Source organism: Heterocephalus glaber, unplaced genomic scaffold (genome assembly GCF_053883595.1).
Source record: "Heterocephalus glaber isolate CG9 unplaced genomic scaffold, H.glaber_assembly_v1.0 deba00000347, whole genome shotgun sequence".
Lineage (NCBI taxonomy): Eukaryota > Metazoa > Chordata > Mammalia > Rodentia > Bathyergidae > Heterocephalus > Heterocephalus glaber.
In genome coordinates this window covers 58,963,277-58,978,158 of record NW_028258143.1, presented here as the reverse complement: position 1 = coordinate 58,978,158, position 14,882 = coordinate 58,963,277, and the positions used below count along the sequence as shown (strand labels likewise).

General features: G+C 36.2%; 1 protein-coding gene and 1 pseudogene across 14 annotated transcripts in view; one reads left to right on the top strand and one right to left on the bottom strand.

The window, feature by feature from the left end:
• The window catches only part of Znf385b (zinc finger protein 385B), a 423,340-nt gene that overhangs the window by 190,993 nt on the left and 217,465 nt on the right, over positions 1-14,882 (top strand). Inside the window, exon 1 of one of the 14 annotated variants that reach the window (XM_087201019.1) lies at positions 7,855-8,243. The exons of 11 other annotated variants lie outside the window; for them this stretch is intronic. Coding sequence is in view for 2 of the 3 variants with exons in the window: in XM_004868153.4 (XP_004868210.1) it covers positions 8,234-8,243 (10 nt within the window). In the remaining variant the exon portion in view is untranslated. Of the gene's footprint in view, positions 1-7,854; positions 8,244-14,882 lie in introns of those variants that run through there. 2 more of the 14 variants (XM_004868153.4, XM_021247147.2) reach the window with 2 other exon arrangements.
• Positions 985-6,639, bottom strand: LOC147829984 (acyl-protein thioesterase 1 pseudogene; annotated as a pseudogene).

The following is a 14,882-nucleotide window of genomic DNA, read 5'->3' as shown; positions in this document are numbered from 1 at the left end:
TCTTTGAAATTAATTTTTATGATCAGTCTTAAATTTTTTAGAACATACCAGAATATTATCTAAAAAAATTATGCTTTTAGTTACTAATAGAAAAATAAGACCACAGAATTAATCTGACTACTTTGATTAAAGATTCTAATAATTAAACAGGTATAAATTTGGATTGTTACAGGTATTTGAATATATTTATATATATTTGTATAGTGCAAGAAATTGTACGTAATGTTTGTTAAAGTGTAAATAGATTTTAAATACATATGTCTGTTATTCAAAATATAAAATTATACCATGTATTGGCAGTAGACACCCGTGGCAGGGAGGCAAATTTGGTCTACTATATAGAACAATCAAGAAAGAGCATATTTTTTCTTAAGAGAAGACTATTAAATAGGAATAATATAAAGGAAAAGAAGTCTGGTACCCAAAATAAATGGGCTATTAACTGAAGAGAACAATATTACTTACACTTAGAAGCATTATCCCTATTATTAGGAATAATATAATACCACTGGATTCTTATGTATTACAATCATCATGTACATATGAATACAAATATAAAATTTCAGACACTGCGTGGTAATTAAGCAATTTTGGAATGAATCCATAGACTAAGTCATAGCATGCATAAATTGTTTATACCTTAACTTCTCATTTATATCTGAACAAATTTTCATTAAACATACTAGTGATATGTATTGAAATATCTGGCTGAAATATTTCTTTATTTTGCTGAATTATAGTTAAGAAAAGAAGCTAACTGCTTTGCCTATTTTAATACTAGAATATTCTGGATCATATTATACAAATACATCTATAGAAACTTAAGAGATCATAAATTTCCCATGAGGAGACATTTAGTTTATGTCATTGGTATGTATTTGCAAAATATTTTAACACTACAAACATTAGAAATTTCAAGGTAGTGCACAGGAAGATGTTTATACTCTACTACAGTGATGGTGATGTGCTTCTACACAAGGGCTCCTACTGATGCCGATCAATTGGAGATAGGAGCTTATTGATGGATTGCTTCAGATTCGTCATTTCCTGGTGACATGGACTGTGCATCATTCCTTCAAAGGGTTTGAAGATTAGACTGGCTGGATTTACCACTATTTTTAGTTTTTCACGAGTAAGAGAGCCAAGCATTAGGAAAACGAAGGGTCTCATCTCCATGGTACCGGAGGATAGAAATATCTCACTTAGCACACTGACAGGACATGTGCAAACAAAGCCCAAAGTGCAAGCCCCCAGCTGAGTTCCATAACACTTGCCAGTCTCCACAGTGCAGTAAAAGCACCATGTAAAGATAAAGCTCTTCCCTGAGAAAATTCTCTCAGAAAGATTCTGTTAAAGATGGGCCATCCTTCACCTTGATCTAGTGAAGCTTTTATATTTTCTGCTGCCTAATTCCAGATGCATCCTGGAAATCTGGTGACAGGCAAATAGTATCAAAGCATAGCCATAACCATATTTAATGTAACAAGGGCAGCTGGCCCATGTGGGCAGATATATTTGATATGTTAACTTCTGATTCATGCAGGAGTTTCTGCCCACAGTGAGAGATACAAATTATGTATGTCTGTATCTATATCTATATATCTATCTATATCTATGTCATCAATATCTATTTATATCTCAGATCTGGGTAACGTTTATATCCACCACATCCAACATTTATCATTTCTTTATGTTGGAAACACTCAAAACTCTCTCTACTAGATATTTTGAAAATAATTGTTGTGAACCAGAATTCTATTGCAGAACATTAGAAGTTATTCCTTCCAGTCAGTTGCAGCCCCATACCCATTACACTTATTTTTAAATGAGATTTTTCTTTTTTAGATTTCATATTAATAGAGGCAGAATCTCTTTTGCTTTTATCTCCCAAAAGTAAATGTATCTTAATATTTTTGTAGATTATCATCTCACTTCAGAATTGTCCAAGTTATGCAGAGTCTCGTGGTCTTGTCCATCTCCCTCTAAATGTATGTCATTGGCAAACAAGGAAAAGCACATTTCTCAGAGCCAGCAGCCACTCATAGGGTGTAAACAGTCACAGAATGTCTTGCTGTCTGTCCTAAGCAAACTCTGCCTGAAAGGATCAGCTGGCTTTGCATAAAAATAAACAAAGTAGAGTGGGTGCACCCTGGACAGGTAGAGCTTTTGAAAATGATAGCACTTCTAATTTAATGCTACTGAAGACTTGATGTATCAAGCAGAGGATCTATATTAAGAAAACCTACAGTACATTATTTGAACATCTGCTCTCCAGTGTAGGAGGGGAACTGGCGCTGTCTGGTGGCAGCACTGATGACACAGTAGTTCTTCTGATGTGTCCACATGTGCAGAGATGTGATGTGTCTGAAGCGTGTTAATTAGAAGGCTTGATGATACACAACTCTGATGACATTGATGAAGAACGAATAGTATATTGAGGGCTAGGTTATAAAAGATTTCTGAGGAGCCACATCTTCCCAACATATAAATTATGGCCTTCATCTCGGTTAAATGCTTGGGTGGAAGTAGCAGTGCTACCGTAGTGGTTAAAAGATTTAATCCCCTGGGGGGTGCATCGTGCTTGCCAGCCAATCCATGAGCCGCACGCCCACCCTACCCTCTCTGCAGGCTCCTGATGCTCATCTCAGTGGATACAGAGATGCACATATAACAGGTGAAGAGATTAAGTCACGGAGGAGTTGTGGGAATTGATGGCTGAATCGCACTGTAAATATTGTACTACCATTATCACCATTCCCTTTTATCTTGTTTATTTTGAACAACTTATTATACATCAGCATCCTGACAGTGATCAGTGTCACCCCCCGCAGGCTTTTCTACATCCTTGCCCAGGTCTCCAGCCTTACTCCAGGCAAATCAGAGGATCATGAAGGCCCCGAAGAACCTGAGAATGTCACTGGCTCCCTATGTTTACCTACTACTGTATAAGGTTTTTAAGTGAGATTATTTAAACAAGCTGCTTCTGTATCTAGACCTTTATAAACTGTTTAAGTTTCCTGTTAAGTAGCCAAACTTCTCCCACTACAATTTTTCAAATGACTTATTTTTCAGTTTAGTACCAGAAAAAGTAAAAATACATGAAAGAGTAAATGATAGGGTAAAATTTTCTATTTTGCTATGTATTTTGGAGTATTTTTTCCAAACTTGTTTCTGTAGACATGCAAATACACAATGATTTGCTTTGATATATATAATATGTATATTTTACATATTTGACCTTTATAGTATATGCAGCTCTACATCATTTCCCTACTTGTTACATAGTGAACAGTTTCTTATGTTATGAAATATTTATAATATAGCAAAGAAAGCAGCTCCTGGCATTTAGTATAGTTCCTTATTTATGATTATGCATAATGTAGTAAATATCTTCCTATAGGAACTGTAATTCTTTTTATTCTTTCCTTTTTATGGGTCTATTCTGGATTTGCAAAGTCAAGAGTTTATATACTCCCTAAATGTTCATTCCTTTCAAATAGACAGCAACCTAGCTAATAGCAATTATCTTTCAGTTATAGAAAACTGTACTTGTGGAAAATTAAAAGCTACAAATTTTCCTCAGTTAAGGATAATCTTATCAGAAATAGTTAATTCTGTTAGGCAATCTTAAGTAAAATCTAAGTGTTAAGTATTAAAACGAGTGTTACTGCACAATTTTACATATATTTTAGACACTAAGTACAAATTCTTTTGAATTAATGGATAAAATATGCTGGAACTTAATGTTTAGCATGATTGAACAAATACTATAGTTCAAAGTAATCTGATTCATTCTCAGATACTTTCATTCTCCCCTGAAGGGGGAAGAGAAAGCAAACACAAAAATCTCTCCAAAGTTAAAACCAAACAAAGAGAAACCAAACCTCTTCTTGCTTTTTTGAAAAAAGAAAATGTCTTTTACTTAACATGGCTTATGTTTTCAGTTCCAAAAAAAAAATATGAAAAACTTTACCTTCTCTGGAAATCATTACCAAAAAGAGAAAGAAAAAAACCTTTAATCAACTGTTCAATCTCAATTCTGTTTTTATATGGAGGAAAGAGCACTGGATTCGAAGACCTGTGACCTTGCCACCTTGCCCCCTTGGACCGTTTGTGCTACCTTAGCCCCAAGTCTTGTCTGTTCAGTGGCTGTCTTGTGGTTTGGATGTAACCCCAATGAAGAGCGCCTGCTGCACAACTGCTTTCAGTCAATGCTAGCTCCGTACTTTTAAATGACAAAGACAGATCGTTTCAAGAGATGAATCTTTAAAGGAATTCTTTGACGGCAAGTCATTAATTCAAACTGTGCTAATCAGTGAATGATTACCAGTTTTCCATAAAATCAGAACAATGCAGACAACCTGAGATATGATTGATACACCAATTGGAAAAATATGAAAAGTTAAAATTCTAAAGTTAAGCAACTCTCATGTCCTCAAGGTAGTCTGATTTTTAATGTATGATTAATTGGACAAAAATAATTAAAACTAAGCAATTTTTCATCTCAATTACTATCATATTTAGTTGGTTTGATCCTTCCACAGCCAACATCACAGAAGCTCATGAAAAGTGAGTCATCTGTTTTTAAGGCAAAATAGCTAATGAGTGTTAAAGACAGAATTAAAAGATGTCTTGTTATTGCTTTCTCTCAGGTCTTTTAGCCATGAAGAGAAAAAAGGAAAATCAACAATAGAATGATAGATTACATAAAAGTTAGTGGAACAGAAAACTTCACATTAAACACTGATCTAAATTGCTTTTATTATTAAAAAAACAAAAATTGAAAATAAATGAGCCACATAAACATCTTGAAAACTAGAAAAAGCATACCAAATTAATCAAACAAAGTTATGTAGCAGACATGAATAAAGATAAAAGCAAATTGTAGTGGAACAGAAAACACAAGAATAAAAAAAAAAGTCAAGTAAGTTAAAAATTCAGCTTCTGGGTCTTTGGGGGTGAGGGTCATCTGCTTAAACGGTCAGCCATGGCCAGTTTGATGAAGGAAAAACTAAAGTACATCTAGCTGGACATCTAGCTGTCCAAATATAGACAATCCTGCTGTTATTTAAACTTTTTAAGAAAGAAGAGAGCAAGTGGTGATCTGGTTCTCCAAGGCCTTTTCTGAATTTAGTATATACTTAGTATCAACCTGGCAAAGATGCTGTATTAGTTTGCTAAGGTTACTGTAACCAAGTACCCGAGTCTGGGTGGCTAAAGCAAATATTTGTTGTCTCAGAGTCCTAAGGGTCAGAATTCTGAAAAAAAAAAAAAGCTGTCAATAAAGTATGACACAGGATCTTAAAGAAAGTCACACTGGATCTTCCAATTAGTCACAACAGCAGCTCTTTGTGTTGACACTCCTCTTTAAAGTTATTGGCCATCTCTTCTGCCTTCAGTTGCATTGCTGGGTGGAACTGTTGAAGTGTCACAGCTGCTTCCACTTGTGCTCGCCTTTCTTCTATACTACTTGATTGCTATTTTGCAAGACAATCTGAAATTATTATCATCCTTCAGCGAGGAACACCTGCTTTCCTAATGGCAAATATACACTTTATACCTGTTCTTATGGCATCTTTGTAGGGGATGACTTATTTTTAAAGCTAATTAAAGTGGCTTTATGGAATAACTTTAATGCCAAATTATAGTACAGCTTTTTTCAAAGTGTAAGTTTTGAAACATTTTTAAATGGCAGTTAAACTCAACACACGATATGACTGAAAAGTGATGTCATTCACCTGAAGAGTCAGTGTGACCAGCTATGGCCAAGTCCATGGATGCACTAGAATTGCCTAATACACTGAATAGTTATTATAAGATCCAATCAGTTATGGATGGATCCTGACTCAGAGCTGTAAAAATGGAATTAACAATGAAAATTGTCCTCATCCAGATATTAGGATAATCTAATGAGTCAGAGCCATGGCTCTAAAAGTTAAGTTCAAATAGCATCAGCATCACCTGGCGTGTTAGAGTTTTTCAAGGAGAAAATATAGAAACATAGAGAGATGAGAGGGGTTTTATTCAGGGAAGAGACTCATATGATTATGGAGGCTGAAAAGTCCCACAGTCCCTGTCCTTGCAGGAACATCTGCAAGGTGGAAAACCAGGGAGTTCTTTAACTTGGCTCAGCCCCTGTCCCAAGGCCTCAAGCACAGAAGCAGATGGTGAAACTAAGTGTATGAAGCTGGAAGACTGAGAAAGTGGGAGGCACTGCTGCAAGTCCTAGAGCACAAAGCCCAGGCTGACTTCTGATGTGCAGGGACAAGAGAAAAAGGGTTTGCTCTTTCCCAGAGAGAGAAAAATCAAATACGTCTTTCCCCTCCCAGTTAGTCCTGGGTGAAACCCCCGCCAGTTAGACGATGCCTGCCCATGGAGGGCTGATCTCCACCCAGCCCACCAGCTCACAAGCCAGTCTCCTCTGGAAACACTCACAGATGCACCTGAAAAGCATGAATTACTGGCTAGGTAGGCATCACTTAATGAAAAGTAACTCCTAAATTAACCATTATACCTGGGAACCTGTTATAAACGCAGATTCTCGGCAGTCTGAATCAGAAACTCTAGGGTTAGAATCCAGCGGCCCCGTTTAACAAGCTCTCCAGGGAATTCTGCCGCATGCTCAAGTGTGAGAATCATGGGTTAAAGTGAATGGGAAGTAAGAGTCAAGAAAAGAGGCCTCCCTCCACATTTCCAGAGAATTGCTTCTTAATATGAACACATACATCTCTTCTTCTAATTAGTATCTGGAACGAAAAGTTTAAAAAGCCAAGATGTGATATGCATATGTACCAAGACCCCACAATGAATATATTATTTGTATCATAAACATATACTAATAAGAAATTGAAAAAATCAAGTTATAAAGAAAAGAATTTGCATCAACCTTCAGCATACAACATTCAAATATGTATCTGTAAGAAACTTACATTTTATCATGGCACAAAGTAGACTTCGGGCTGTTTTAGGGTTTTCACCCTCAGCTGTCTCTCTCCCTTTGTCCCTTTGGTCCAAATTATTCTATTTTAATAGTCTTTGCCCATTTTCCTTTGCAATCTAGATTATGCTTTTTTCAGATTCTCTACTTTTAACTTTTTCACCTTGCTTTTACCAACATGAAAGTAGATATTCATGTAAAAGTGGAATTTCCAAATTAAGGGATAGAGAAATACAAAAACATGAACAAGTACCTGAAAACTCATCTGGACTCTAGGAAGGCAGAACTTTACTGTGCTCTGCCATTATGATGTGTAAAAAGTAGTATCTGTTGGAGAATAATTTAACAACAATTGCTAAACTATGTAATATTTTCATATGTCATTTTATTTTCTATTTTAGAAAACACAGTCTCAGAAATCACATTCAGCTCACTGGCTCTATTATTGTCTGGCTTACGATGTATTCTCACTTTGGCCCAGATATATTTTCCTGTTTTCAAATTGTTAATACCTTCCAGTGGAGAAACGAAAAGAGAAGAGATGTTCCTTTGTTAAATGTTCACTACAAATATCCTTATTTAAAACCATAAGGCTTGTTCTTTTGGCAGGAGAAAGCTACTTTAGAAATATCTCTGTATTAGAGTCAAACAAACAATTCATCCTGAAACTAAAATTTCATTGAAGGTTCAAGCTCATACCACCAAATAATAAATACATTTGCATTTTCTGATCTTCAGTGAATGATAGGTTTTTACTATCCTGTCTTCTTTTAAAATGTACATAGTATGCAGTTTGGTTGGTATCAGAATTTCTTTTTAGTTATGGTAAAATGTATTTGAAATTCTTAGAAGAAAAAAAGCATTAGAAAAAAGGCTGCTTTTTAAAGGTAGATTTTTAAAATATGATCTTATGAACTTATTTAAAGAAGTTTAAATTTTTTTATGAAGTAAGTAAAAAAATATTATTTGGAACTTTAAAGAAACAGCATGATTAATTCAGAATTTATATCTTAAACTCCAGAGAAGCAACCTACTTTTCCATAATTTTTTTGGCTCTGTAGGCTGAAGAGGCAACATCTAGTGACAGACACTGTATTGTTTGTTAATTTCAAAAGAGGTACACAGGAGTGAGTGGAGGCGGGCCCTTCCTCCAGCAGGCTTTGTATACAAGGAAGAGTTTGTGAAGGCTCACACTCAATCTCTAATGAAACGTGGGGCAGGTTAACATCCTTCGGTTCTTGACACGTTCACTGCACAGAAATTACAGACTGCCTGGGTTGACTATTGCTAAGAAACATGATTCTAGGTAAGTAATAACTCACAAATGGTGGAGTCGTTGTTCTAACGTGATAGGAAATCTCTTTGTAGGTGTACTTGGCTTTAGTTGTAATTTTCCAGGGTTGTACAGATTTCAAACACTGCTGGGCAGTGCTATAATTAGTATTATTTCTCCTACCAGAGTTTTAGGTGGCAAGATTTGGCAATTTGAAACAATCTTGGGAATGTATATAATTGAAGCAGTCATGGTTGTCATTTGACCTGTACTTTTTTCCCTTCTATTAAGATGTACATTACATTACATCGGGGGTTCTAAGAGACAAGATCTAATGCAAACATTACTTCTTTTAAAAATGTGTTGGATTTCTGTGTGTTGTTAAAATGCTCTGATATGTCTTCGGAGGAGGACTAGTTCTGTGTGATTACTTCATTAATATTTAAAATATTGAAATGCTTAGACTGTCAGCTTTAAAATAAATTTCAAGCACTAGGGCACTAAAAAGGTGATGTGTTAATATGCTGCATATTCTTAGCAATATTCACAGTTGTATTTTATACTATACGGAATATTTTAAAATATAACATCTGCATGTAGTAGTCTTCATAAAATCTAACAAAAACCTTTCAAAGATGATCTGATGTAGGAGGCTTTCTCATTTAATAAAAGATCATAATTAAATAAGAATGTCGTTTAAAGATAATACAGATATTGTAAAAAGTGCTTCACTGATAAAATGTTTCATTTACTGCCAACTAATATTATGAAACACTGTCTGAATCTTATGGGTTACGATATTTATTTTGAAAACATTTTCCTAATAGATTGTATCAGTAAGTGCACAATGAGTTGAGGAATTTTCCAGTTAATAAAAGATATACAAATATCTGAAATCTACAGGAAATTAAGTGAAAAGTCTTTTATTTTAATGTGACCAACTACACACATTACCTCACATGTGAGAACAATTTCATATCTTTATTTTTATTAGGAAGAATGTCACTATTTGAAGACTGATAAGCTATTTGGGATTTGGTAAACATATAGTACACTGTGTTAATGAGTTACATTTTTTACTTTGTTATTAATGTATTTAAATGATTTGAATATTAGATCAGTGTGTACAGAGACAGTCAATAGTTGATAATGGATTTGGGGGTCAATTTTTTGCTGTAATTTCAAGCCTGTTCCACCTGGTAACAGCACTCCCTAAGTGAAGATAAGTACTGCTCTATGAATTAGGAGACTTCGTTTTGTTCCTGGCTCCTCAACAATGGTCCTATCCATTAGATTGCTGCCTTTATAAAATTATTTCTTAAAGTTTTACCTTCTTTGTGCTTTTCCACTTCTACCCTCTCAGTTTCTATTATCTTGTCACCTTGGAGACATTCAATACAAGTATAAAATACATTGGGAATTTTAAACAAGGAACATTCATTCACATGGGAGCTTCCTTCAGGTCAAAAGGTTCAATGCCATTGGCAGGAAGTGAGCTCTGCAGGTGGTTTAGGAGAACAGTTGCAGCCTACACTTGGGTAAAGTAGCTATGATTTTGTTTATCATTCACCAAGGCCCTGACACATGCGTATATTTCACAGCCCTCAAAGTCAGGAAATTCTCAACAACACCCACCTCAAAGATATGACATTTTAAAACATCATCCTGCTGTTCAAATAATCTCCGCAGTAGCTTTTCATCTGAAATCTCAATGCATTTTCACCCCATATCCACCACCTTTTCCTTTGCCCAGGAGTTCCTCTATTTGAAAATTAAAGGTTTGTAGACTTATTTCCGTCATTTCATTATGGCTGAGGTGGTGGAGAATGAATTTGAGATGCCAGGAATTCGGACCCCTTTTTCTTCACTTCCAGGGACTGTTAGGAAAATCACCTGTCCTTTCTACATTTATTTCTTCTGTACAAGAAGTAAAGAATGCTGTAAGGATTAAATAGGTAATGTTTATAAAGTATAATACTTTAGCCTTTTATTTGGTAGCCAGTAAATAATAAATATTGTTTTAGCAAACTGTCAACTGTTGATTTTTCTCTGGATTAACCATATATTCTAGGATTACTCAAACATTATAGGTTTTATAAAATCATTTATTTCAGTATTCCAATAAGACAAGTGAACTATTTTTTATGTGAATACTGAGTTAACCAGAGCTAACTGTAAATTATAGTTGTAAGCTATAATTACTTCAATGGCTAAGCCCGTTTTGGCCCCGAGAGTAAAAAAGTTATATTTTACAACGCATGTGAAAGAAGTATTTGTGAATTCATCTCTGTTTTCTATTCATACCTTGGTTAAAATGAGCCATGGTGCTGAGCAGTTTCCTTGGAACATTACATAAACTTACTTATTCTTGGCCACGTAGCAGTTGGGAATATGCAAGCAGGCCTGAAAAGAACCAAACAGCAAATTCTTCCTAGGCAGGAAACCTAGTGTTTACACAACAATCAATAGAGTGAGAGTCACTAAGATGGCTCATGACTAAGTTTTCTTGGCCTTCATGAATGGGAGCTAGCATCTTCTTACAGGACTCCCTCGCTGGCGTGTTAACGTGTTCAACAGCACCAGACTGAAGCACAGTTGTGATGCAGAGGCTTCCTGTCTGTATGGAGCTGCCCTCCTGGTGTCCTCCTTTCCCTGTCTGATTTTCTCAGCTTCTATTCATGCCAAGATATAAGCAGCTAATAGTGGTTCATCAATGTTTTCCATGTATTTGTCTTTTAAGATTCTGAAAACTTGAAGCTGAAAACCAAGAGCCCTAATCCCATGCAGTTGTAAGCAGTAAGGAACCTGTTCTGAGGTTTTGGAGACACAGAGGAACATTTTCTAGATCACGCATTCTCCTTGCCTGCAGAAGGTGAAAGTTTATTCTAGGGAGGAAAAATCTTATTCTTCTTATGTATAAAGCACACATGTCTGTACATAGACACACTTGTGGTATATCTGTAGTATCAAAATGTAGGAGGAGATTAAGAAAAAAATGTCTAAGAAGGCCCCTTTAGAATTTATATTTGAATCTAGTAGTATGTTCTAATAAGTCAAATCTGATCATCTGCAATGCTACCCTTCCTTAATTATAAGAGAAAATAAAGAGAAAGGACTTGAGCACACAATGCACTTGCGTGTGAACCCTGCCTCCACCTCTTATTTGTTGTGTGACTGGCAAATCACTTGCCCTCTTCAGTCTTAGTTTCCTTGTTTGTCCTTAGTTTACTTGGGGATCATATTATCCACCTGGTGGAATTCTAGCATTATAAAGATTTGTCAAAATAATAGATGTAAAAGCCTTTTGCCCATTACCCAGTGCATGACGAATGTATGTCAGCAGGAATAATTTTATGTGTTATGCCTTTTTATATCAACTACAGGCCTTAACATTATAAAAAGGAACTTAGATCTAGAATGTAAAACTGTTCTTATCAATGAAGAACAAGGGTTCCTCTAGGATAAATATTAATACTAGCCATACAAGGAAAGATAAATTTCTAATATTTCTTAAAACCAGTAGCCACACTGATTGACATAAACCAAAGCAGAATAAAATCTAAATTAAACTTACAACATCTCTAGGTCTGATGTAATCTGTTAATGTAAAGTGATTAATTGTCCTTTTGTTCTGTTGAAATATGTTTTCCTTAAGTACTATATGTACTTAGCAGTAAAGTCATTGTCTTATTTCCCCTTGCTCCATGAGAACTAGGTATATCTGGAAATCACATGTTGTGACATTTACCCAGAATATTCTCATTCCCCCACTCTTAGAGATGATGTATATCATTAGATATTCACTGTCATGCATGTAGGTGATGGAACTGTAGGGTAGGGGAGATACTGAAAGGAAATGGTATTTGAAACAAGACAATTCACACAGAGCTGGATTAATTTCAGTGTTAATTAATGTGGAATTAATGTGGAAGATTTTGCTTCCTTAAAAGAAATGTCTATTGGCTCTGCCACCTACCCAGCAAGCGCAAGGACCCGAGTTCGATCCCCAGTACCAAAAGAAAAAGTATCTATGAATGATATATCGATATTCTCCCTTCCTCTCCCTTCCTCTCTCTCTCTCTCTCTCTCTCTCTCTCTCTCTCTCTCTCTCTCACACACACACACACACACACACTCCCCATTTTCCTTGAGTACTCCTTCTGCTTTTGTGATATATAGCACTCTTGAAATTCTAGCCTGCCAGCATTGTTTCTGGGATAGTTTGCTTTCTTTTACTTTGTAAGATTAATACTCCCTTCCACAGATGAAAATCTGATAGGGAGGTGCGTTCATTATAAGCATTGCAATGTGGCAAATAGAATAAATGAACATCTCTGAAATGGATAATATATTCAGCTTATCTTCTTTTTTGGTAATTTATCTCCTAAGCCATGTTTCCACTTTTCTGTGAGAAAAGTCATTTAATAATGAACAATTACAGAATAGTGTTGTCCATGCCAGCATGTAGCTTTATAATTTTTGCCTAAACAGCAAAAAAATTGAGTCTGAGGAGCAGAATTAAGAGAATGTTTCATGTATGCAACACATTTATTCAGCAGAAACACAAGTAGTAGAATTTAAAAGTACCAGTGATATAATTATTCAAGACTCCACCTATTTTTCCAGGGAGCTGAGAGAACAGAGTCTTCTAGGATCGACAAACATCACATTTAAAAATCATATAAGAAACTAAACAGCTCCATTTGGAATAAAATATATTGGCTCAGATTCTTGTCTCCACATGCTTTATAAGTCATATTCCAAGAGGACTTCAGAAGAAGTTTTGACTTCAGAAAGCCCTTAGGCTGAAAAGTTGCTTTAAGAATCTGTATCTGCTAAATGACATGCTGGGAGCTTAGCATACAGAAGGTATTGTCTAATCCATGAAGAACAGGGTAAAGTCTACCTACTACCATTCTAGTGGAAGCATCTGAGTTTTCAGAATAGCAGAAAGCAAATGCTTTAGCAGAAAGCAAATGTTAACAGAACGGTGAGATTTGAAGTAATGTTTCTTTGAGGATTGAGCAGTTAAATTGTTTCCTCAAAACTGAAAATCTAAAGGCATCATCTCCGGAGGTAAGGATAATTTCACAACCTTGAATTTGGAACCAAAGCATCATGAAGATTTAATAGGGTATTCTGCATCACCAGTGACTTAATCAAGATTTCTCATCTAGGAAAACTGGAATCAGAAAACCGTTGTCTTTCCATCATTTACCCTGCTGTCCATAGCCCCACATTGGGTGACCAAGAGAACTGGTCCTGGTCCTGTCCTCTGTGGTGGACGGTCATCTATGCTCCCTCTGCTGTCCCTTGTTTCTGTTTTTACCCCTGTCACCAAATCCAACCTTCTCTTCTGCAATCTGCTTACCAATTAATCGAGCCAGATCCCTAATTTTTTTCTGTTAAAAAACTTCTTATTTCTGCTTATCATTTTGCATTAGTTTCTTTCTATGGAAATATTTCAGAATACTTTAGAAAGCATTAACAATTATTTTTCATTCATTTAGAAAGATTAAAGAGGCTTAGCTGATGTGGAGAAGGCCCTGACAGGCCTGAATGTGTTCACTAGGTAGAGAGTGTAAAGCTGAGAGAACGTTTGCCACTGCGGGTCACGTATTGTCTTTTTCTTTGTCTACAACTCCCTTGGGCCTTTTAGAATACCATGGTCTGATGGGAGGAAATGAGAGATTGTTTGGTTTGATAATTGATTTGCTCCTGCTATGTTGGTTCTAAATCTCACCTGAAATAGCAGAGCCTAACTATTCTGTGATGCATTGGTCAGAGATGTGACTGAACACAGAAGGTTTTAGCAGCTCAGATTTTCAATGAGAATTTAATGAGACACCTGTGTGCAGAGATGTGGGCAGTTCTGGGGCCTTAACCACAGGTGTGGATGTACCTTTCGGCCATCTGAGAGCTCCTTCATTGTTGAAAGGGGAAGGGAGATAATGGAAGTTTCTAAGTCCCTTAAATCGCTATGAGATGAAACTAGAGTCTTCAAGTGAGGCTGCTGATCTCAGATGAAAACTCCACTGCAGAATGCAGGCAAGAGCGAAACTGAAAGCAAACCCCAGCTTCTCTCTCCTTCTGTCCTCCTTTCTGCTCAGGGCATCTTCCATTGGAAGGAGCCACAAGTGTGGCAGTGTGGGGGAGTAGAGGACCCTCCCTCATACACACACACCCGGAGTAGGGACCAAGAAGGGTGTGAGGGCAGACAGCAGTCAACACACGTGGTCTGCGGGACGCATCAAAAAAATATGGTATTTATTTTAAGCAATAACTAGTCAAAGTATGTATAGTGCATCATATTCTTCTCTGCTTTCTTTAATGCTCCAGGCATAGTTTGGCTTTTAAAAATGTTTTCTTTTAAACCAGAATCCTTAATGGAAGTATCAGTAGTCGTGCTGTGCAGAAGTTAGTACTCAGGGTCTAATGAGATCTGTTGGCTCCTAAAAGAAATGGTTTGACTTATGCATCTACATTTTGGCATGCTTTTTACGGCACCATGGTGTTTTGTGATGCTAGATGATATGTGTCATAGCCATCCACGGGCTTGTCTACAGCAGCTCTAGCTCCTAGTTCCGAATTCGACTGTTAGCATTTTTGTGTGTGTTTAGAGAAGAGATAACCATTACTTTAGTCATTTACCCAACAGATTTTTATTGAGCA